The 25,122-nt window shown below is 39.4% G+C and overlaps 1 protein-coding gene across 2 annotated transcripts; it reads left to right on the top strand.

The window, feature by feature from the left end:
- Nucleotides 1–706: 706 nt before the first annotated feature.
- AFM (afamin) lies at nt 707–22,785 on the top strand. Of its 2 annotated transcripts, XM_032334561.1 has the most exons (15): nt 707–859; nt 4,600–4,648; nt 5,168–5,300; nt 6,193–6,404; nt 7,236–7,368; nt 7,971–8,068; nt 8,851–8,980; nt 11,704–11,918; nt 15,586–15,718; nt 17,101–17,198; nt 18,223–18,355; nt 19,513–19,736; nt 20,579–20,711; nt 21,915–21,976; nt 22,634–22,785. In XM_032334561.1, exons 1-14 carry the CDS (start codon nt 772–774, stop codon nt 21,948–21,950), a joined length of 1,815 nt encoding a protein of 604 aa, XP_032190452.1. In that variant the 5' UTR covers nt 707–771; the 3' UTR covers nt 21,951–21,976; nt 22,634–22,785. The 2 variants fall into 2 exon arrangements, with proteins under 2 accessions (XP_032190452.1, XP_032190453.1); XM_032334562.1 differs by lacking the exons at nt 8,851–8,980; nt 11,704–11,918.
- The last annotated feature ends 2,337 nt before the right edge of the window (nt 22,786–25,122 follow it).

Raw genomic sequence — 25,122 nt, forward strand, 5'->3', positions numbered from 1 at the left:
AGCTCTGGAATTATTTATTTTTCTGAGAAGCTCGGTATCCTTAGAGAACCGTATTTAGAACCCAAAATGTGGACACAAAGTATGCTCCTTACTACTTGGTTACTACTGTTCTCATGTCCTTTTACTAGGCGTACTTACAAATATTTCCATACTTAGGATTATATTCTTAGTGTAGATTTTCAGAATTTGAATGATTGACTCAAATAATATGAATATTTTCAAGACTATTGGTCCTTATGATAATCTGCTTTTCCAAAAGCTTTGATTATATGAGACTTGTTTTACTATACATTTTCTAGAATTAGATATCTTAATTATTTTCTTTTTTCTAATTCTATCAGGTATATAAAAATTATACTTTTTAAAATTTAACTTCTTTTGATTTGATTTCTAATGAAACCTAGCATCTTTCTAGTTGTGCTTTCTCTTTGGTGAATTATTTGTTCTAGTCCCTTTTACTTTAGTATTTGCAAAGTTTTAAGATTTTTTTTGGGGGGGTTGTCTATTTGATTAGGTATTGTGCATACTTAACCTGTGGACTTTTTTTCTAACTCAATAGATTTTTCCAGTAAAACACAGAGATAATTTTTTTCTTAGTTAATAATTAGCAAAAAAAATCTGCAGATGATCAAATAAAAATCCAACGTGAGGTATATGAGAAATAGGTTAAACAGGTTACTTTTTTACTAATAGTGTCAAAGAATAATATAAAAACTTGATCTTCCTCAGTTACATTACTTTCTTTTGTGAATGTGATTTCTAAAAAAAAAAATGAAACAGTTAAAACTTACAGGTTTTGTTATTTTCCTGTTCTTTGTGCCTGAATCCCTAACCCTATCCACACAGCCTCAAGATGTAGGTAAGAAATTTACTTGTGTATTAGTTAAGGAATGTCTAGGTTGGGGTAATTTCTTATTTTTTAACCTTGCTTTATTTCCATTTAATTTTTCACTTTCCCCCCACTCTCATGAGCTTATATATACTGGTCACATATCCTGAACTAACCTTTCCAAATTTTGTATTTTCATGGTCATGTTACCCGATCTATGGACAGAGATAGTGGTTATCCCACCCAGCACATGGTCACCAGCTTTATGGCAGTATAGAAAGTGTTGCTGGGATATATAATTTGGATTTGAAAATACTAGTATTTCCTACAAATGTATTTAGTGTATGTTAACAATGGGACACAAGATATGAGTTGGGATTGTTCTATATTCTTTGGTTGTCCAACGTGTCTCCCAACTAGGTGGTAAAAACCTATGCAAGACCCTTTTATATTACATATAAATATCAAAATATTTATATATTTTATAGATATCCTGAAGTTTGTACATACTGATAAATCTGGCCAAGACAGTGTCAGCCTAGGGAAGAAAAATTATATATGTTTTCTTCCCAAAGGAAGAATATTTTGAACTTCGGTTGTGTAGAGGAGGTGTCCTTTTGTAATTGCTCTGGCATGAATAAAGGACTTTTTGGTAACTTGCACAAAAGTTCCATAAGCATCTCAGTGCCCTGAAGATGTGATCTGTGTCTGACTTAATTTCATACCCCACAGTGCCTGCTAGTGAGACCAGTCACAGGGCTGAAAGAATGGTCATTTTTGAATTCTTCTTCTTTGCCCCTTGTAATGACTTCTTCAAAAACCCTGTAGATTTTTGTCTCTTCAATATATTTTTTATCTATGCTTTCTTTTACATTTCCATTACTCCTAACAAAATTTGTGTCTTGCTGATTTCTTAAGAAAACAATTGCAAAAGTCCCCTAATGGGCTTTTTTTCCCTATCCAACCATTCATTCTCTCACCCATCTATTTGGCAAATAGTTCTTGTCACTTTCTCTTTGCCAGGCACTGTGTCTAGTTCTAATTCACTGCATATTAGATATACCACTACCTGGTCAGTATTTCTTAGCATATAGAAATAATCATATTAGGTGATCCCTCCTTGTGTTTTTGATTTGTGTTTCCCTGATGACTAATGATGTTGGAAATCTTTTCACGCATCTGTTGCCATCTGTATGTCTTCTTTGGAAAAATGTGTATGCAGATTCACTGCCCATTTTTTTACTTGGACTGCAAGGGAGTTTTATGGTATTGAGTTGTATAAGCTCTTTATGTATTTTGGATATAAACTCCTTACTGAATACGTCATTTGCAAGTAGCTTCTCCCGTTCAGTAGGCTGCCTTTTAATCTTGTTCATGGTTTACTTCTCTGTATAAAAGTTATTATTTTGATATAGTCTCAATAGTTTATTTTTGTTCTTGCTTCCCTTGCCTTCAGAGATATAGCTAGAAAAATGTTACTAAGACTGATGTCAGAGAGATTACTGCCTATGTTTTCTTCTAGGGATTTTATAGCTTGGGTCTTTATTCCATTTGAGTTTACTTTTGTGTGTGATGTTAGAAAGAGGTCCAGTTTCATTCTTTTGTATGTAGTGTCCAGTTTTCCCAACACCATTTATTGAAGAGACTTTCTTTTCCCTATTGTATATTATTGCCTTCTTTGTCACGTATTATACGTGACCATATAAACGTGGGTTTATTTTTGGGCTTTCAATTCTGTTCCATTGATCTGTATGTCTGTTTTGTGCCAGTACCACACTATTTTGATTACCACAACTTTGTAGTATATCTTGAAATCTGGATTGTGATATGTCCAGTTGTTCTTCTTTCTCAAGATTGCTTTGGCTATTCAGGGTCTTTTGTGGTTGCATATGAATTAGATAAGAAATAGTAAGTGTTGGCGAGGATATGGATAAAAATAAACACCGATACATTATCAGTGGGTATATAAATTGGCACAGTCACTGTGGAAAACAGTGTATGGAGGTTCCTTGAAAAATTTAAAATACCATATGATCCAGTAATGCCACTACTGGGTATTTACCCAAGGAAAATGAAATACTAATTTGAAGAGATATATGTATCCCTATATTTATTGCAACATTATTTGGAATGGCCAAAATATAAAAGCAACTCACGTATCCATCAATAGAGGAATGCATAAAGATGTGGTGTTTATTCATGGAGAATTACTCAGCCATGAAAAATAATGAGATCTTGCCATTTGTGACAACATGGATGGACCTTGAGGGTATTTTGCTATGTGAAATTAGTCCGACTGAGAAAGACAAACTCCATATGATTTCACTTTAATGTAGAATGTAAAATACAAAAATAAACAAACAAACAAAAAACCCAGATTCATAAATATAGAGAACAAACTGGTGGTTGCCAAAGAGATGTGAGTGAAGGAATGAGTGAAATAAATAAAAGGGATTAAGAGGTACAAACTTCAGTCATAAAATAAATAAGTCATGGAGATGAAAAGCACAACATAAGAATATAGTCAATAATATGGTAATAATGCTGTATGGGTGACTGGTGACTCTTTATTGTGGCGAGCACAGTAACATATAGAATTGTCAAATCAATTTCAATTCAATTCAATTCAATTCAATTTCAATTGCCTGAAACTAATATAACACTGTATGTTAATGATTTTCAATTAAAAAAAGAAATAACCATATTGATATTATATATAAACATTTTCAGTGGCTCTTCATAGCTTCTAATTGAAGCCCAAACTCCTGGGCTTTATATGAAAGACCCCCAAAATATGGATCCAAGTCCCTTCTATCCTAGTTTCCACTCTTCTTTATGACCCACTCTCTCATAAAGTGGATTAATTGACTTTCTCTAAATACATCCCAAGATTTCTTACCTTTGTAATTTCTCTCACATTATTCTCTCCACACAAAGAGATGAACCTCCTTTTTTCTCTACTGGCTGAAATCTTGTACATTTTTTCAGACTCAACTCCTATGTTACTCTTGCTATAATCCTTTTCTGGTTTCTCATCCAAGCATCATAAAGCATACCTGTCATAAACTTACCCATATTCCTTCAGAATGTCATGTACATTCTAAATTTAATTATAGTCATGTTCACAAGTATCTTGCACTATGAGAATATTTAGAAGATGTCTTAATTATCACTGATTGCCTCATATTGTCTAGCACAATACCTTGCAAAAGTAGAGACTCCATAAAAGTAGTCTATGTGGACAAATGTAAGTGTGCTTTGGTTAATATATGCTCCTTGGCAGGGAATCAGTGATTTTAGCCTAGACCAGAGATTATCTAGATATCTGTGTCTAACTAACGCTATAAACTATACTGACTACTAGCACATGATGGCATCTCTTGTTGGACCCTGTAGTAACAGTGCATCATGTCTCAGTTAATCTTCATACTTCTTTCCTAGTCATACATGATAAGTACTTAGTATGAAAATGGTGCTTGGACTTGACATTTTTACTGGGGAGCCATCAATGACAAATCTGGAGTCTGGCCTGTTTGAGACTAATTCAAGCCAACTCAACTTAATGAATATCTCTTGAGTACATAGTAAGCTATGATTAAGATCTCAAATTTGGTTCATAGGACTTCTCTCCTTGCTAAGTATGCCAAATTACTTTCTACAGTTAGTTTTCTATTTTATACTTTGTAAATGTAGACATCACGTATGGTTATTTGGTGGGAAAATCCTCAAATACCAGGATACATAATAACCTATATATCTTTGCTTTTCAGATGATGTCAGTATCACCCAGAAATTTATAGAGGAGAATGTTGGATATATGTGAGTTTCCTTAAACTATTTCTGATGATGATAGTGTTTACATGATCTTCTTTGATATATTCCAGAAATGTTAATGCTTCTCAAAAGTAATTCCATTAAAGAATAGCTGTATTTATTGGGAGGGGAGGTGAACCATGAGAGACTATGGACTCTGAAAAACAATCTGAGGGTTTTGAAGGGGTGGGGGGTGGGAGGTCGGGGTACCAGGTGGTGGGTATTATAGAGGGCACGGATTGCATGGAGCCCTGGGTGTGGTGCAAAAATAATGAATACTGTTATGCTGAAAATAAATAAAAAATAAATTAAAAAAATAAATAAATAGAAAAAAAATTAAATACAGTATCACTCATAAAATTCAGATGAGGCATCTAAATTGTCAAGAAACTGTAAAATTTGTAGCCCTCACACTTTGATAATTTCCTGACTCTGGTCAGCAAGTGAATGTTTCTATGAGTTTTTGTTGGACCGAAGTGGAAATTCTACAGGTGGTCATCGTGTGCTCTGTGTGGACTCTTGTAGCACTATCATCGTATTCGCTCAACATATTCAGGAGGCCTCCTTTGAAGAAGTAGAAGTGTTGGTAAACGCCATGAAGGAATATCGAGATAAATGCTTGGGTGACAGGACTCTCTTAATGTGTTCCAAATCAGCTGTAAGTAAATTGTTTGCATTTTTTAAACAAATAAGCTTATTTGTTACACAGAGAATTTTTGGATTGAAATATTAAAAGAAAGAGATGCTCTATGTCCCCACATTTTTTTTTTTCCGCCTGGCTTTGGGATTTAAGATAAGACACTTTCCTAGGAGAGATGCAATTCTGTACCATGGTGCACAGGAGGAACTGACTATGAGGTTGCAGTCCACGCCATGGGTGTACAGGCAGGGAGGCAGCCAATAGTCTGACAACGTGCACAGAGGTACAGAGGTGTCCTGCTTAGCTGCCTGTCTCAAAGATCACATCCCCTTTTCTGGGCCACTACCAAATAGAGTCACCATCTGCATTTTAATTTTTTTTAAAGATTTTATTTATTTATTTGAGAGAGAGAGGGAGAGCGGGAGTAGGTAGAGGAAGAAGTAGACTCTTTGCTGAGCAGGGAGCCCAACATGAGGCTAGATCCTGGAACTCTGGGTTCATGACCTGAACCAAAAGCAGATGCTTCATGGACTGAGCCCCCCAGGTACCCCACTATCTGCATTTCTAGAAGACTATTACGAAACACTACTGCTAATACTTTACCAACACAGTCACACTCTGACCTTTTCACCTTGAGAGAAAAGGGAAAAAGCTGTCATATAAGAGAAATATAAGTAGCAAAGAAGGGGTAAGAGATTAAAGGGAGCCAGGATGGGGTAGAAAAAGTTCCCCAAAGGGTGGGATGGTTGTCACAGGTGTGGGTAACAATGCTTTATTGGTAATACTGGGGAAATTGGAATCTCTCTCCTGAAGGGTGACACTCATCACTCATTGTAGTCACTGTGTCATCCCAGAAGGCTGAAAAACTTTACAATGAATAAAAGATGTCTTTTACTTTTCCATTGTCCAGAATGATGTTTTATTGGAAAATATATGTGCTCTGGAGGGACTGCCACAAAAACATAATTTTTCACACTGCTGCAGTAAGGTTGACTTGGAAAGAAAACTTTGTTTCTTCCATAATAAGAAAGCTGATGTAGGATTTCTGCCTCCTCTCCCTACCCTGGATCCTGAAGAGAAATGCCAGACTTATAAAAATAACAGAGAATCTTTTCTAAACAAGTAAGTTTTCTTTTAGCAGTAGAATTACCTAACTGAAAAATTATTCTTAGGCCGAGTCCAGTATCTCTTCCAAAGGAACATAGCTAGTTTCATTGATGGATTAATTCATTCAGTGTGCATTGTGGGTCACATTCTGTGTTCAGTGTTGAGGATATAAACATGAATAAGATATGAAATCTACTTTCCAGTTCCTTTCAATAAAGATGCATAATTTTCGAATGCAGTAAGCCCTAGAACAGAGTGTGTGCATGGTGCCAGATTGTTCCTGGAGGAAATGATCTACTTTTCCCAAAGGGAAGGTACAACTTTTACTGACGGTAAACATTAAATCAATGGGAGTCTATAAAGAATCTGTTTGGAATGGTGCAGTAATTACAGAAGCAGAGACTTTTTCTGGAAAGCTGGTGTGCTCACTGAAACTTAAATTACAAGTGGATTTGAACATAAGTCAATCAAGTCCCCGAATCTCAGATGGCATGTGCACAGGTAGCTACTCTTTGAATGTGGTAGGAAAAGCTCCAGACTGTATGGTCGCAGCCCTAGTTCAGTGTTCCGGATGGAAACTGTAACCATCACTCTGATTTGGGGGTTGGCAACTTAATTGGTAAAACTTTTACTAGCGAGTGGATAATGCTGCCTTATATTGAAGGCTTCCTCTTCCTCCTTATATGGAAGTCCTTCCTCTTTCGGTTTTTTAACTCGATCTTCTTGTCTTTTCCTGTCTGTCCATTCCCTTCCCTTTGCTTCCCACTCCTTGTCTACCATTTTTTAAAAAAAATTTCTTTCCTGCTTTAAAACACTTTCCCTCCTTCCCTCTTTCTTCTTTTCTAGTTACGTCTATGAAGTTTCCAGAAGGAGCCCCTTTGTTTTTGCTCCTACGCTTCTCACTGTTGCTGCTCGTTTTGAGGAGATGACTAAAACTTGTTGTGAAGAACAAGACAAAGCTAATTGCTTTCGGACAAATGTGAGTCTTGCATTTATTTCATTAAAACGACGAGGAGTCACCCCACACTGTGGATCCTTAGTTAAACTCAAATTATAGCAAAGGGAGGTTTGCCATTTATCAGCCATTTTCTTGCCACATTCACAGGTGTTGTCAACCCTTTGTCCACCTGCTGCTGGTCTGAATTTCTTAATAATTGAAACCCTTGAAAGACAATCGCCTATTTCCAGGGTTTTTCTTCTAGCATTGTCTTCCTTGTAAATTGGAAGAGAGCCCTAGTGAGTGAATATCTCGGCTAAAAATGACATTTATCTTTTATTCTGGACAAACTCTTTTGGCTATCCATAAAATTTAATCATCCCATTAGAGACGAACAAACTCACAGCACACTGTATCACTTCCCTTCCTACCAAGCATAATTCAGTCATCAGGAAGGCAGGCCTAACTTTATAATGTGCCACAAATGCATGTGTCTTTTGATATATAAATGTATTAGGATAAAAATCCCATAGATTTTTCTGTTTCTGTGCTAATTTTGAAAATTTGGTTAAGATATAGTTAAGAAATAAGAGAATAGTGGGATTTTGTTTTTGCTTTAATGGAATTTTCTTTTTCTCCTTCAGGCAGAACCTGTCATACAATATTTAAAAGCATCATCTTCTTTTCAAAAAAATGTTTGTGGGGCATTTATGAAGTTTGGACCACAAGTTTTAGGATTGATGTGAGTTTTAATATGAATCTTGTCTTTGCTTATATTTTCTCCTCTGTGTCCCATTTTTGTACAATTGTGGATGATTTTCATTTTTATTCTTCTCCACGGGTGTCGAGGGAGTTCTCAGTCCACATGGGTAACCTAGAACCGGGACATTAGATCCGAATGAGAGAAGACCTGGGAGGTGGAGAGACTCTAGGGAGAAAGAGGGTTACTTCTGAGGTATTCTTTGATTCATTGGGAATCTGAATTGGTCTGGGAGTTCCCAACGAGGGTTTTAAAATCTCCAAGTGCTTTCGATGGGATGTACCCCCAGTCTTTGACTTTAATGACTCGGAGACAACTTTAAAAGGATACATTCTATCTCCAGTGCTCATCTTGACCAATTAGTAATGGTGCTATAATTGCAATGCTTTGAGAAAAACTCCAGGATCTCAAATTGATCAACAGGAAAGAGTTCTGGGATGGATTATCTATCTCTGCCATGGGCTCACAGCAGGAAGCTGTGATCCTGACAAAAGTGTGTTTTGCTCTAAGAAATTATGGAGGCAAATATATATCTCAGGACTTTTTATCCTGCTCTTGGTCTAGGACTCAAAATACCAGCCTCAGAGTTGCTGAGTGATCCTGCAGGCTGTGCCACACATGAACAGCTCTTTGGTACAGATATCTGTAAATAAAACAAGAGTTCCAATTCTCACTGCAGCTGTTCATATTTTACCAGCAAAGAAGTCCCCCTTGCCTTACTTGCTGTTCGAGTTGTTTTAGTGGTTTATCAATTCTTTTTCCAGAAATGTTGCTATACTTAGTCAAAAGTTCCCCAAGATTGAATTTAAGGAACTTATCTCCCTCCTAGAAGATGTTTCTTCCAACTACGATGGATGCTGTGAAGGGGATGCCGTACAGTGTATCCGTGACAGGGTAAATATTTTCTGGAGTCAAGTGCAGATGGTGATTTGGGGGAGCCATTTTTTTTTTTTTAAATTCTGAAGTTGCCCTGATATGTGGCTACTTCATTTACCACACAAAACAAGAATGCTCATAAGGGATGCTTGGGTGGCTCAGTCAGTTCAGAGGCTCAGATCATGGTCTCAGGGTCCAGGGATTTACCCCCTCTTACCCCCTGCCATCCAGCTTTGGGCTTCCTGATCAGCAGGGTTCTGCTTGTGAGTCTCTCTTTCCCTCTCCCACTGCCCCTTCCCCCTGCTTTCTCTCTCAAATAAATTAATACATCTTAAGAAAGAATGTTAATACATTGTTAAATGATAAAATAAAATAAAAAAAATATTTACAAATACGCTCAAATAAAACTTTGAGGGTTTTTTCTACATGGGATTATTGTGAGATTGCGCAACAGATTTTATTTTACACGGTTAAATGTACTTGCCATAAAACTTTAGGAATTTAGAATCACTTAAGGCAGATTGAAGTTTTCTTTACTATTGCACATCTTCTTTTAGAGATATTCAGCATTAAGTAGTAAAACTCAGAGAACAGTTTTTACCATCATATTTTTTTTTAAAGATTTTATTTATTTATTTGACAGACAGAGATCACAAGTAGGCAGAGAGGCAGGCAGAGAGAGAGGGGAAGCAGGCTCCCTGCTTAGCAGAGAACCCGATGTGGGACTCGATCCCAGGACCCTGGGATCATGACCTGAGCTGAAGGCAGAGGCTTAACCCACTGAGCCACCCAGGCGCCCTACCATCATATTTTTAAGAACTGCTTTCTCTGAGTTTCCTCAAGCAATTTCAGAGCAGTCCTGTCAAGTAAGTGGAGAGGTTAATTTAAAATAACTCTTACATTATTCCTTAAAGTGATTTTCTAAGGGCATATACTGGTAAATATATCATCGACTTACTTTAAGTTGTTCATGCACACAAAAGTAACACAATTTCATTAAAAATATCTCACCTTCTGGGGTGCCTGGGTGGCTCAGTCAGTTAAGCTTTCAACTCTTAATTTCGGCTCAGGTCACAACCTTGGAGTCCTGGGATCAAGCCCTGCCCCAGGGTCCCCACTCAGCAAGGAGTCTGCTTATCTCCCTCTCTCTCTCTCTCCCTCTCTTTCTCTCCCTGTGGCTGTTAAATAAATTAATAAATAAGTAAATCTTTAAACAGAAATGAGAAAAATCTTGCCTTCTTAGTTGAAATGAGACTTTTTCTTAGTGACTTTTAATTAGTTTTACTTTTTTAAATTCACAGCAAATCTGTATGTTAATTTGATTTTTAGAATATGAAGAGATATACATTTTATTTCAAGCAGTGGACAACAGATGTCCCCAAAGATTATTTTGTCCTTAATCGGACTTCAACTAAAAACAATCTCACTCAGTATTTTTGTATTGTTTGGCTATGGAAACGTGTGTTTTATAATATTAAATGTTATATACTGAATTAGAATATAATGGAGGATTTTTCTGTGAAGCTCAGAGCTGAAACTAAGAGATCGTATGATGACCTTGATATCTCTTTATAATGCCCTCATGGAGAAATAAGAGTTATTAAATTGTAGTTTGTTCAAAACAGAAGTGAATTCCAGACATGAAAGAGATGTGCTTCCCAGAAGAGTGATGGCCTTCAGTAAAATGTTTATCTATTTGCAAGGATTGTCTTCCTGGTTCTATCTGGTCTGTTGGAAACGTGGTGCAACACACCACATCCCATTTTTTGCTTCAACCCAGAGCTTTATCCCATCTTTCATCCTCAGTGTTCACCAGAAGAAGAGGCAGACCAGCTCAGGCGAAGACAGAGAGGCCTGGAATAGCTTAGTGTTTTCTGAAACTCAACATAGTACATGTGAAAGTGGAACCAGAAGGAGGAAAATGTGCAGACTCATAGCGGGGAGTCTGCAGAAGAGATGAGGGGGCAGATCAGCTTTTAAAAAATTATCCAACTAATGTGCAAATAAGAAAACTTCACGTTCTCCCTAATTCCCACCATTTGCCATGGAGGTCAGAATTAGGCTGAAGAGCGAGAGAGAGGATACAGTAAGGGTTTTTGTTTTGTATATCATTTCGCAACTTGAATAGCTTCAGATTAATAGTAACCATGGGGAAATGGTCACTGAGTAGGATAGCTTCTTATGTTTGAGAGTCACCATCTGGTAGTTGCTCTGATAGTCCATTTGTTAATCATTTTGTCATTCACTTATGAGTAGTTATTCACTTAGGAAATACTTATTGAGTTTCTGCTATGTGCTTGGCCATATAGTTCCAGGGCATGAGAAAAGACATCTAGGATTATAGATGTTCTAGTCACATGTCTTTGGTGGTCTTCATTTAAAAGGAAAGAAATAACACAGAATTTAAAATGCCAATATATCAGGGTATTAGGAGTGAAGTATTTAAAATATTAATGTTTAACAATAAAATGGGAATTTATAGGAGAGTCTGTTTTCATTATTATATCATTTAAAATCTTCAGCAATAAAACTTGCCTTCCTGTGAAAACTTCATGTGTATTACATTAAGACAAAATTTAAATACTACTTTCCAATTGTCTGATGAATAATTTTGTGTGTTGATGCAAATCCAGATGTGAGGTTCACAGTTGGTTGTGTATGCAATCATTTCTTTATGAAGGAAAATCCAGCCCTGAAGAAATGATGAGAATAAAGTAATTTTTCATTCTTCTGTCATACAGAGCAAGGTTATGAGCCATATTTGCTCCAAACAAGATTCCATCTCCAGCAAAATCAAAGAGTGCTGCGAAAAGAAAATACCAGAACGTGGCGAGTGCATCATTGCCTCGAATAAAGACAATAGACCAGAGGACTTAGCTCTAAGAGAAGCGAAATTTACTGAAAGCGAAAATGTGTGTGAAGAGCGAGATGCTAATCAAACGATCTTCATGGCTGAGTAACATAAATCTATACTGAAATTTCTAAGGCAAACAGAAACTTATGATTTGACCTATTTTGGCTAATTTGGGTGGAAGGAATGGGGAACCATTCAAATCATTGGGTACCACATAATTTAAAAAAATGATGGTTACAGACTACGGTATTTTCACCTGATTTTAAGGAGATGCAACTGTGTGATTCCTGGGATGGCTAACATTTATTGAGTACTTGATATGTGCCAGACAATAGGCTCGATACTCGATGTGGATGATCTGTTTGAGTTCTCACAACAGTCATGTGACACCAGTGCGAGTTCCCCCATTGTTTCAGATAAGTAAATGAAGGTACAGAATAGCTAAGTCGCTTGTTGAAGGGTCACAGCTAAAAGCTGGCTGAGTAAGGATTTGACCAGAGGAGATCTGGTCTAGGAATTTGTAGGCTGAAATGCCATGGTAGGCCACTCCACAGCTGTTCAAGGAAATCTAGTGGACTTGGAGCCAAAGGGACAGGATTTGAGACCTGGTTGGGTCACTAGAACAAGTTAATCGTCATACATAAAATTCATATAAGAATATTCATTCATTCCAAGCTTATTGGTAATGAAACCTAATCCAGGCACTATATGAGGTTAGACAGGGCTTTTATCCACAGTAAGCTTTCATCAACAGGGAATGCTATGGGGGAAGAGACAGACTTATAAATAAATGAGTGCACGACACATCCTTTTATTTCTGAGAGCACTGTGTAATCCATAACGTAAAGACAGAGGAGGAAGTGGTCAGTTCTACCTGGGAAACCTGGAAAGGCTTGATAGGGAAGAGGTGTTTAAAGACATTTTGGTAATCTAGACAGAAGGGGGAGATCATGGATAGAAGTATAAAACCACTTGGTGAGTTTGTGACTTTGTGTGGGGTATTTGCAGTGAGAGAGGAGGATAGTGAAAGGTACATGCGGCCAGATCATGCAGGCGTGCTAAGTGACAAGATGCCACTGAAGGGCTTTCCCTGAAGAATAAGGAAGGACAAAATCACTTTTGTCTTTTAGAAACTTCATCTGGAATGAATCCCAGTTTGGGGCTTAGGTGGTTGGGTAAGTAGTTTTCAGATTCAATGAGATGGGAAGTATGGGTTGAAGGTTTTGTGGGAAAGAGAATATGTTTGGATCTGATGACACTGACTTTGAGGTACACAGAAAGTAAGCAACTGGGAAGGCTGTGAAACAATTTCTGTTTACTTGAGTATAGTTGACACACAATGTTACATTAGTTTCAGGTGTACACCGTAGTGGTTTGACAAGTTTACACATTATACGAGGCTCGTCACCAAGTGTAGCTGTCCTCGGATCCCGCACACCGTTATTACAATACCGTTCACTAGATTCCCTGTGCTGTGCCTTTTATTCTCATGACGGATTCATTCCATAACTGGAAGCCTGTAGCTCCCACTCCCCTTCACTTATTTTGCTCATCCCTCCTGACTCCAACAGCCATCAGTTTGTCCGGTGTATTTATACGTCTAATTCTACTTTTTGTTTATTCATTTGTTTGTAGTCCTTTTCTTTTCTTTTGTTAGATTCCACTTATGAGTGGAATCATATGGTATTCGTCTTCCTCAGTCTGACTTATTTCATTTGACACAATACCCTCCAGCTGCATCCATGTGGTCCCAAGTATCATGAGACAATTTTGTATGTGAACCCGGAGCTCTGGAGGATGGAGATTAGGGAAAATTTACCAAATGTTAAATGCTTTTCATCTACTAACCGATTTAATTTTTGAAACAACCCTCTGTTGTTGGGATGCTTTTATTGTCCTCATTTTACAGGTAAGGAGATGGAAATGCAGAAGTTAAGTAACTTGCTCCCAAGTGACACCGATAATATGTGGTGGGGCCAGGATTCGAACGCGAGCTGCCTGGCTCCAGACTCTTGCTCTTAGAACCCAGCCACTGTGTCCTATTGTTTCTCATGAGTTGGGGTTATTAGCTCAAACTTAACAAAATGTTAGAGGTAGCATGTCTCACTTCTATCTGGCACATGTGCTCACCGAATGGAAGCAATTTTTTTATAAACCATCATCACCATCGTCATCATCATCATCACCATCATGTTACAACATAGTGTTTGAGGAGAAATCACAGAGCAACCCGGAGCATTCTGAGCCAGAGACAGAGTTTTCAGGTGCAGCATTTGATGCAAGATCATAATGGTTCACTTGATACACAATCACAATGGAACTTTCAGGCTAGGGTACGCTTCTAGGAATTTTTGTTGGCAGTTTTTTTTTTTTTTAATTTTATTCTATTCCTGTAGAAAGGTCCATGGCTTATATCAGATTTTAAGAATAGCCCTTGATTCTCTGAAGGGTAAATGCAGTTGTGTTAGGGTCTGGGAATATATCACACAAATAGGATTGAGACGGCAGGTGGGGAAGTAGAAGAGACAATGTCAGAAACACCGATTAATCAGAGAATCAAAGCCTGCGAACCAAAAAGGGATGCAGAGTTCCCTGGAATTGAGAAATTTTGTGAGGTATTACAACTTATTTTGAATGAATGGGTAATAAGATTTTTAAAAAAAGATCTTATTTATTTATTTGAGAGAAAGACAGAGTGAGAAAGAGAGTGAGCAGGGCTTGGGGCAGAGGGAGAGGGAGTAGCAGACTCTCTGCTGAACAAGGATCCCCATGGGGGACTCAATCCCAGGACCCTGGGATCACGGAACCAAAGTCTGATGCTTAGCCAACTAAGCCACCCAGGAGCCCCCATAAGATTTTATTATGAAGGCGATTGAAAGAGCACAGCTTGGTGCGTAGAGAAGATACCCCTCTCCTGCTAAGAGAGTCAGCTTGGTTTAGAGAAGAATGAAGTAAGCATCCTACTAGACCTGGGTTCACATATTACACTTCCCATTAATAGCAAGGTGCTTCCCCAGTCTGAGACTTCCTTTCTTGAGCTAAAAATTAGTACTGATCTTGAGGACTAAGTGCAGTTAAAGAGAAAAGTGTTTTCAGAGGGTAGGGAGCATTTCTTTATCTCTTATGCCCCAGAGCTCGATCCAGTGCTAGCACCTACTAAGGGCTTAATAAGTGTTAGCCTCTTTCCACTTGATCTCTCATTTCTCCCCAAATCACACAGCCTGTATCCTTGGAGCTTCTCACTGAGGCCATGGAAACCACTGCCAATGACTTGGAGCTCCAGGGGTGGTGACTCCCATATTTGAGAAGTGATGGGATAAAGTTCCAGGCAGAACTGCTCCCCAGTCTCTCCCCAAGATGGCCCTGGAGTGGGGAGCAAGCTATATTTCCACCATCTCAAGTTGGAGGTTTGAATGCAGTTCCCAACAAAATTAAACCTGCTATGTATTTTCTCAAGTATTGGTGATATACTATTTCTGGTGTTTTACACATAAATCTTCCCAATAATTAACTCAGAATAACTCATCATTCTATCCTCTCAAGTGAAGGCACGGTTGGTTTAAAATATACTACAGAAGAGAACCTTTGTAAAATGATGTCCTGTAGTCAAAATATCCTCTGAAATCACTCCCTGAGCAAACAGGAGGAGGAAATTAGCGTTTGAAAGCAGACTCAGTGTTATAAGATCAGACTAGCTTAAGAGATAGCAAGATTTGATATTTTGTTCTTTCTCTAAGGTCTAATGCAAGAAACCTTGTACACATCGCAGGTTTCTTTATGAATACTCAAGGAGACATCTGGAACTGTCTGTACCGGAGCTTTTAAGAATTGCTGGGGTGTATGAGAATCTTCTGAAGGAGTGTTGCCGCACAGAAAACCCTCCCGACTGTTACCGCCATGCAGTAGGTTCCACCGTTCTGGGCTCACAGAACAGGACAAACCAAAGCCTAATAACAAACACTTCATAACTGACATCAAAGTTTTACTCTAGTCTAGGGAGTAGGAAATGTAATTGACCCATTTGAATGTACTCAAATTCGGTGCAGGCTGATCATTGGGAAGACTGATAATGTGTTAGGTTTCTGCACAATGTTTTGAACTACTAATTCTGTGTGTTGATGCAAAAAGAAGAAGTCTTCCGATTCAATATTTTACATTTAGATCCTTATTTATGTACTCTGCATTTTATTAAGCCATATAGTTTTTTTTAATGATTGTAAAACTAATAAATGATTGCCAAAGATGATTAGGAAAGTATCAGAAGTTATAAAGATAAAAATGAAAGCTTTGATACTGTCACTGAGAAATAGCCATAATTAACATAGGTTTTTCCCATGTGATTTTAGCTATTGTAGTTATAAATTTCTTGTGAAAAGTTGTCATGCCCATTGTCCATTTTCCTGTTGAATTTAGTGTGTTTTAGTGTCAACTCATAAGCATTCCTAATGTATTAGATAAATTAATTGTTTGACATTTCTGATTTGTTTCCCATTCCTTTGATATGTATTGCTTCTGCTTTATTTAAAAAATTGCTTCCACTTACCATAAAAGCCAGTTTACACCCATTCATATTTGAGCAATGAAGCAAGAGAACTTGACTTTCAGACTAGCTATACCACTATCTGTTCCTGACCCTTAAATGAATCACAGTGCTAGAAAATTCTCTTTTTATATGGAGGTGCAGTATGTCCCACACACCCATTCACTGGTGTGTAGTTTTCTTTCTGGTTGCCGCTCAGTAGATATCCAATTTTATGCTGAGGAGATAGAGTTTATCAAATATTTGAAGACAATTATTGGGGGTTTTAAGTTCCAATTCTAAATGATGGAAAAGAAGACATGAAATAAAGATAAATATGATTTAAAAGGTTCTATAGCAATATCGACTAGCTGGGTCATTCTAGGCAAGATATTTGACTTCATAAGGCTGATTTCCTGTATGTGAAGATGAGAGACTACTCTGGCCTCATGAAAGTGATTATCAGATGTGATCATTGTCAGCATAAGATTTGAGTTACACTTTGCAAGCTGGAAAGCTCTAAAAAATGTACAGGATCATAATGAAAAATTTGGAGTTTCAAATTTTAATAAAAGCCATCTCTACATTTATAGTTGAAAAGATTTAAATTCTTAACTCATAAAGAAAACTACTCTCCATTTAGTAAACAATATATATGATAGTTTCAAACTACTATACAAATAAAAGCTATTTGACAAGTTGACATGAATCTTATGATTAAATTTTAGAGAAAATGTTCATAAATATGATTGTTCTTGTTTTTAGGAATACAAATTCAATGAAACAACTGAGAAAAGCCTCAAGATAGTACAGCGAGAATGTGAGCATTTCCAGAATTTGGGGAAAGATGACTTGAAATACTAGTAAGTTGCTTGTTCAAGTTGGTTAACACTTGTGATGAGGATAAATAAGATAAACAGGGCCACAAAGTGTCAAAAATTCAGCTCAGCCTTTTAGTTATGGGCAAATCCATCAACTGGGAAAAAATAAAAACACAAAAGTCAAGAATGTACATCAAGCTGTCATAGAATGAGGCTAGAAATGAAAGAAATACAAGATTCCAGAAAATTGATTCTCTAATGTTTTAGTTTTCACTTGGACTTGCTTTTGTCAATACCTCGCCAGACTCCCTGGATTCTGCCCCATTTAGGAAGGTGGGGGAAAGAGCAAACTTCAGGTTGTTGCAATTTCCCAAGGAAAAGATGGTTTGCCCAGATTTTAGACCGAACTTGTTGAGCTTATAGAAATAATTTTGGATTTATTTAACATGTTAATATTTGTTTTTTAGTGCTCTTGTGAGCATTCATGAGTGATACACAGTTTATTCTGGATTTTCTTAATGAATAACCAGGGTAATATAGTGTGTGTTTAAACCAAACATCTTTGAAACAAAACAGAGCTTAAAAAATAACTGTTTCTGCAATCTGGCTGTTGGCTGAGAACTCAAACTCAGCCCATTAAAGATAGAAGTTTCCTTCACCTTAGATTATCATTTTCCAACATGGATCTATTAATTAAACTCTCCCTTTAAAATATTATTTACTATGCAAGGGATTTCAAGCAGAATTTTACATACTAACCAAGATATTTTACATCCTAGTCCAGGAGTTCCTATGCTCCCAGGTAAGACAGGATGAGAAAATTTGAAAATTTCTGAGATTACCATGAAATTAGGAGAAAACCAAAAATGCAGAATCTAGGAGACAGGGTGTGGGGAAATAGGGAGTGAAGAGACAGTTCTCCGCTATTTTTTATAAGAAAGCCGAGGTTCACGTTGTCCTTACCTTGGTTGTCCCTAGCCTTGAAGAGTTAGGGTTTCAAGTAGTTAGACAAGGGAAAGTGGGTATCTGTGTTTGTTTAGAACCAAACAGACAAATGTTCTTTCAGCTACCTTATCAAACTCACAAAGATAGCTCCCCAGCTCTCCACTGAAGAACTGACCTTTCTTGGCAAGGAAATGGTGACAGCTCTGGCCACCTGCTGCACACTGAGTGAAGAGTTTGCCTGTGTTGACAATTTGGTGAGCATGACCTAACTATTCCTTAAAAAAAAAAAAAAAGACATCTGCTGTACCGTACTCATTAATCTATAACAATTAGGCAGTTACATGCCTTCTTCATGGTTTTCAACATTGTTGAGCAAGGAATGTCAAAGTTTTTTAAGGGCCTCACTGCATCACAATCCTAAAAAGCAAAGGTGAATGTATTAAATATTTTCTTGGGGGTTCTCCAAATCATCTTTATTATTAGCTTTTTTTAATTTTTAAGAGACAGAGAGAGATGAGGAGAGAGAGAGAGAGAGCGAGGGAAGGAGCAGAAAGAGAGGGAGCAGCAGGCTGAGCATCGAGCCTGGTGCATGGCTTGATCTCAAAACCCAGAGGCCACGACCTGAGTCAACATCTAGAGTCAGGGGGCACCTGGGTGGCTCAGTGGGTTAAGCCTCTGCCTTCAGCTCAGGTCATGATCCCAGGGTCCTGGGATCGAGCCCCGTGTCGGGCTCTCTGTTCGGCAGGGAGCCTGCTTCCCCCTCTCTCTCTGCCTGCCTCTCTGCCTACTTGTGATCTCTGTCAAATAAATAAATAAATAAATAAATAAATAAATAAATAAATATCTTTAAAAAAAAAAAAAGAGTCAGATGCTCAACCTCAACGACTGAACCACCCAGGCACTCCTCTTACTTCTTATTACTAATTTGTTATTTGTAAATTGTTAGTGCAAAAGTTTCAGAATGATATAAGAAATTTCGTAATTTTAATGTTACAAATTCAGTCTTGTCCCACCTGCTCAGTAAGAGAATTGATACTTCTGCCCAATCACAACTTGGATGTATCTCTTCAGGGCTGGGGTGGAGATTATCTTGGAGGATAACCTAGAACACCCTAGGAAAGGAATAAATCAAAGGGCAACTGTGTTTGGCTGCCACTAGGACTCTAGGACTCATAATTACAGATTTGTATATGTGCTAACAAGAAATTAACCTATAGCACTTGCATTACAATGGCTTGAAATTTTGTTGTAACGCAAGCTTCTACTTTGTATGTAGTATCATGATTACAAGTGCGTGGGTTTTTCTGAGTTAACAGTCATCTTACAACAATCTAACGGTTTTTCTCACCATATTTCAAAACTCTATTCAAGTTTTAAACTCTTATCTAAATTCCGACTTTCACTGGGACAGATGGATTTAGTTCTTGGAGAGTTATGCAGACTAAATGAAAATCGGAACATCAACCCAGATGTGGACCACTGTTGCAAAACCAACTTTGCCTTCAGAAGACCCTGCTTTGAGGGCTTGGAAGCTGATAAAACGTATAGACCTCCATCTACGCCTCAGGATTTATTTGTCTTTCATACAGACTTATGTCAGTCTCATAATGAGGAGCTCCAAAGGAAGAAGGACAGGTATAAACATTCTCTTCCATTCACCTTTTTCTTCAGCCTGAAGGCACATCATGTGTTAACGAGAAGGCGTACTGTAATACATCGGATATTGGTGTTCTAATCCTGTTACTTCCATCAAATTGCCCACTCTCTCCTATCCAGAAAAACACCAGGGCCTTTTCATGACTGTTGCTGGAAAGTCAATACCTCGCTAGTCTTTTCTTTCCCTAGGCATGGAGTGTCCAGTACATTGTGATTTGGAAAGGTGACTGAGGGAAGGCAGCAAAAAGGCTCATAGGCAAGTTCATAATGAGCTGGACTTTCTTGAGGGAATATCATAGATATTTTCCCTGAGAATCTTGCTTACTGTTTGAAAAAAATGAGAGGCCTAAAAGGGACAAGAATTTCACTTTTGTCTTCTCAGGCAATGTTATAAATGCGAAAGAGTAAGACTTCAAAGGGGGATTTAGGTAGTATCTGTATCAGGTGCAGTGGAAACAGCATTCAGCTACTGAGGAAAAGGGAACAGAGGTTGTTTTGAAAATGAATTTTCTAGAAAGACCAAAAGTAGTCACATAACCCACAGGACTGCACATAAGAAAGATGTAATTTATGTTCACATTTTTTATATCATTTTTGTTTATAATGACCTCACCCTCTGAAGAGTGTTAACGTGAAATCCATCCCACAAGTTGAACAGGAAAGCTTCAGGAGACTCCTTCGAAGTGGACTATTTTAACTTTTTATACTCCCCCCTAAGTCAAGTACCCCCTAAGACATGTGAAATTGTGACAAGCGTTTTGGGGAAGAGGAGCTTAAGAAAGAGTCTTGAATTAATTCTGTCTGGCATCTCTGGGCCACAGGTTTCTTGTTAATGTAGTGAAGCGAGGGCCTGAACTTACAGAAGCAGTGCTGCGGCCGCTGCTCTCAGACTTCACGGACGTGGTGGCGAAATGTTGCAAAGCTGAGGACCCTGAAACCTGCTTTCGTGAAGAGGTAGTTTCGTTTCTTTTCCCCTGAAATTCATCCAGTATTCCCGGTCACACAAAATACAACCGAACTCTCAGTGGGACCCTGCTCCCTCCCTGCAATATCTCTGAGGCCTCTGGGAGCACCGTGAGCCTGATGTCCCAGGCAGATGTCCCTGTGGAAGGACCTCGGCACTGTCTCCTTGGTAACCACACGGTGTATGAAAAAGATGCCAGGAGAACCCAGGTCCTGATTCCAGCCATCTTAATCACATAGCTTACACCGAGCTGTACTTCACCACCTGTAAATGAGGATGGGGATCGTTATCCTTCAATTAGACCTTTGGTCCTTACTCTCTTACTCTCTTTGAACCACTCATTAGTTTAATAAAACGAATAGCCAGACTGGTTTGCAAAAGAAATAGTAATCAGGTCCAAAGAGAGGGGAGCACGAAGGGTGTTTGCGAAATCTCTCCGGGGGTGGCGGGCTCACCTTCATGGGCCCTGCCGCAGCGTCCCTCAGGTGAACATGCATGTGTGGGAAGTGAGGCGTTGGTGGGGGCTGCGTGCCTTGAGGCGGAAGAGAGGACACGCGCTCCCCGAGGCTTCTCACTCCAGGGACGGGTGTCTCTTGCCAGCTTGTGGTGGGTTCTCAGGTGCGGGTGGATGCCAGCCCCAGAGGGAGGCTGCTTGGAAGGAGCTTTTCACTGATTTCCAGCTTCCTTTCTCACCTTTTCATTCCCAGCAACTCCCACTCTACCCCAGACTCACAGTGCGCGTGCACACACGCAAACTCGGACCCCTCGTGTCCTGCCTGCCTGGTCACAGACACGCACACTCACACCCAGTCTTCATTCTGGTGGATAGCCCTCTACTTTTTCCAAGGGAGTGCTTAGTCGGTGGGAATTGTGTGTGTGTGTGTGTGTGTGTGTGTGGTTCAAATTATTAGCCTTTACAAATATTTTTAATGCAATTCGAGGTTATTAATCAGTATCTAGCATTGACCAGAGTGTGTATGTACATTGAGGTCATGGAAAGGGAGGGATGGGGTCCCCGGCAGTTCATAAACTGCACTTGAAGAAAGGGGGTTCATTGAATCCTCCCCTTCTACAAGATGGGACTGCTTTAATTTTTCTTCCCAAATTTCAAGGCAACATGTGTCTCCAAATTTAAATAATCATGTCTTAAATTCTTCTATGTGTTTTTGTTTCTTTTTTTTCCCCCCTCTCAGGGGCCCAAGGTGGCGGCCAAAAGCCAGGCTGCTTGAGAAACACAAAACAAAACCCAACAAAGGTAATCTCCGCTGAGTCAAGTGCCAAATGTACATGTGGCTGGTGTGGTCACTCGGGCTTTTCCCTTCTGGTGCTTCAGTGTCTGTTTCTAGCTCATTCCATGTGCCTCGTACCTCACGCGCCCGTCTCGGTCCTCCCACATCCCTCAGTCTCTACCACTCTGCGTGGCCTGTTTCGTGGCAGCACTTCTCTTGATGTTCAAGCAGCTTTCCGAGGAGCCAAAGGGACCCAGTCTTCTGCCTCTCTGCTTCCGCACTCAGCGGTCTGGACCAGAGCGGAAAGGCAATGAAAATCTGTGAATATTGACAGGGAGGAGAGGGCTGGTGATGGGCAGAGAAGCCTCAGTAACCTGGCCTAAGAGTCTTGCCACAACAGTGTGTTCCTAAGTGAAAAGCGAGATGTTTGTGATTTCACAAAGCGATGTGTAAAACGTGCTCTCTTCTCTGCAGTTTAGGTAAGACACGTGCACAAACTTTAGGAACAAATGGTGTTCAGCGTCTGGGAAGAGAGGCCTAGACCACCACAGTAGTCCAGGTTTGGGTCTACGAGAAGCACAACATCTTTACCACTCACACTTTTCTATATACACGACTTCCCATCACCCAAGTTATACGATTTCACATTCGTGTGTTGCATTAAATACTATTTTTGCTTCCAGGTTGTGGGGAAAAGAGGAACACTGACTTCCCTGCTTCCTATCTTTCCTGCGGTGGGTCTCGTTTTCTGAGAAGAATGCGGTGAAAAGATCCTTCTGTAACCTTTACTGAAATCATTTTATTGTAGCGAGCAATAAACAACATCATAAAGTTATGTCTCAAAGACTGATGTCGTGCGTCAGCTTGATAACAAAATCAGTCAATCAGGATGTATTTGTCCCATCAGCATCGTGAGTTCCTTGGCCGATGTACACTGTTCCAGGGAAGGCGGGGCTGGGCAGCAGCAGTGGTGGGGGCAGACTCCTCAGAGATGCCTGTTCTTGCTGCTGCTGGAAAGGGCAAGGGGAGCTAAGGCCAGGCAGCCCTCCTGCTCCCAGCACCCCCCACTGCCACTGAATGTTTTCAATGTACAAAACATCATTCAAAGTACTTTTTAATGCATGAAACCCTAACAACTGTATGAAGTAGTTACCTTACCTTAAAAATATTTATTTATTTATTTGAGAGAGAGAGAGAGTGAACACAGGTGGGAGGGGCAGAGGGAGAGGGAGAGGGAGACTCCTCAAGCAGACATTCCGCTGAGCACAGAGCTCAATGTGGGGCTTGATCTCATGACCCCGAGATCATGGCCTGAACCAAAACCAGGAATCAGATACTTACCTGACTATGCCGCCCAGGTGCCCTTGAAGTAGATCTCATTTTAATTCCCATTTTACAAGCAGGAACTGTTTGTAGAGTCATCTGTTCAATGTCATACAACTGGTAAGTGGTAAGTGACAGAACCAGGGTTTGCATTTGACTCCTCTAATCCCAGACCAGTATTCTGACCTCTGTACACCCTATGTCCTAGGGTGGATGTTGATGTCATTCACAGAGAGGGAGGAGCACCTAAGGCATCAGCAACAGTGGCTCTTTTGTCTTACTCTTCCAAGCCGGGATTGCTGTTAATATTGGAGATGTAAGTGCTTGTCGGTGATGTCCAGGGAGAGGGAGCTGGGGGAACTAGGAAGCAGGAAAGGGAGGTTGGTCATGGGGTTTTGGTCCTGACTGTTTTCTAAACTTCCAAAGTTTTTAGTGCTTCAAAATCTGGAATGGAAGCTGATGACCATTTAAGAGATAATGCAGGGGAATAGTCACAGAGTTCTTTTAGCACAGCATTTATGGTGTAGTCTTTGGGATTTTCCTTTATTTCATCAACAAATATTTATTATTAGACTCCTACTGTGTGTCAGACACTGCACATACAAATATGAGGTGGTCAGAGATGGTTCCCCGTGGCAGGGAGAAGGATAGTAAACAAGCAATGACATATGATGTCATAGGGATAGAAGTCCCCTGCTGTGGGAGCTCACAGGCACTACAATCTAAGCGGAAGTTGTAGGGGAAGTACTGGCGGGGGTGGGGCATCAAATTCCTGCTGCGGGTAACTTCCTGTATGGCTTCTGACAAGTTCCCTATAATCCAAGACATTTATTTCTTTGTATAACATGGGATAATAATCTCCACTTCACAAAGGCTTTAGAGAAATGCATTGAATTACTATACAAAGTACCCAGTTCCACGGCTAGCAGATAATAGATGTTTATTTTGGGACGTTATTTTGTCCTTTTGCCATTTTGCCAAACATTTCCATTTACTAATGAGGGGAACAGTAAGAACTTTTCACTTAGATATTGGATAGTAAGTTTAACAAACAGAAGTGAATCAGCGCCCAGTTAGGTAATTCAGTTTGGTACCTATTAGTGGATTCAGCTATGTGTCCAGTACTGGGCTAGACACAACAGATACGAAACCAGAGGCCCAGGAATCTGCTGGGTTAGAATGAAATCAGTCCCATATTGTACAGGGAGACAATAAATACCTTTAAAAAAAATGGTTTTATTTATTTACTTGAGAGAGAGCAAGAGAGAGCGAGAGAGCGCGCACAGAGGGAGAGAGAGAAGCAGAGTCCCCGCTGAGCAGGGAGCCCGAGGCGGGGCTCAGTCTCAGGACCCTGAGATCATGACCTGAGCTGAAGGCAGAGGCTTAACTGACTGTGCGACCCAGGTGCCCAGCACCCTTTCTTCAAGTGTCTTTTATGAACTGCCAGTGACTTCACCCCTCCCTTTCCATGGCCTCAGTGTGCACACTCACTCAGGTAAATGCTAGATACTTATTAATAGCCTCTAATTAGAAGACTCTATAATCACAGAGGAACTTACCCTACAACTCTCTACTGATATTCCAGAGAACATACTATTAAAAAGCATGTCACCAACTTGATGTGGGGAAAGGAAGGGGAGGAATGGTTTATTAAAAAGTTGTATTTTGCCTCAAAAGAGAGGATTTGGAACGAGGGCACATCACTCTGTATTGCTTAGAACTCAGACCAGTGACGAGACCATACCAGAATTCAGTGCAAGACGATGTATTAACGATGACTTTCAGTGGGGTGGGCCTCATGGTACAGCAATGAGTATCGAATTGCACAGTCATGAGCAATCCCTGTCCA

The sequence above is a fragment of the Mustela erminea genome, chromosome 2 (assembly GCF_009829155.1).
Source record: "Mustela erminea isolate mMusErm1 chromosome 2, mMusErm1.Pri, whole genome shotgun sequence".
Classification (NCBI taxonomy): Eukaryota; Metazoa; Chordata; class Mammalia; order Carnivora; family Mustelidae; genus Mustela; species Mustela erminea.

Excerpts from the sequence above, each read along its gene's own strand:
- AFM (XM_032334561.1), top strand. The coding sequence starts at position 772 with ATGAAACAGTTAAAACTTACAGGTTTTGTTATTTTCCTGTTCTTTGTG. Across the intron at positions 860-4,599 it reads CACACAGCCTCAAGATGTAG|ATGATGTCAGTATCACCCAG; the intron begins GTAAGAAATTTA and ends TTTGCTTTTCAG. Across the intron at positions 6,405-7,235 it reads AGAGAATCTTTTCTAAACAA|TTACGTCTATGAAGTTTCCA; the intron begins GTAAGTTTTCTT and ends CTTCTTTTCTAG.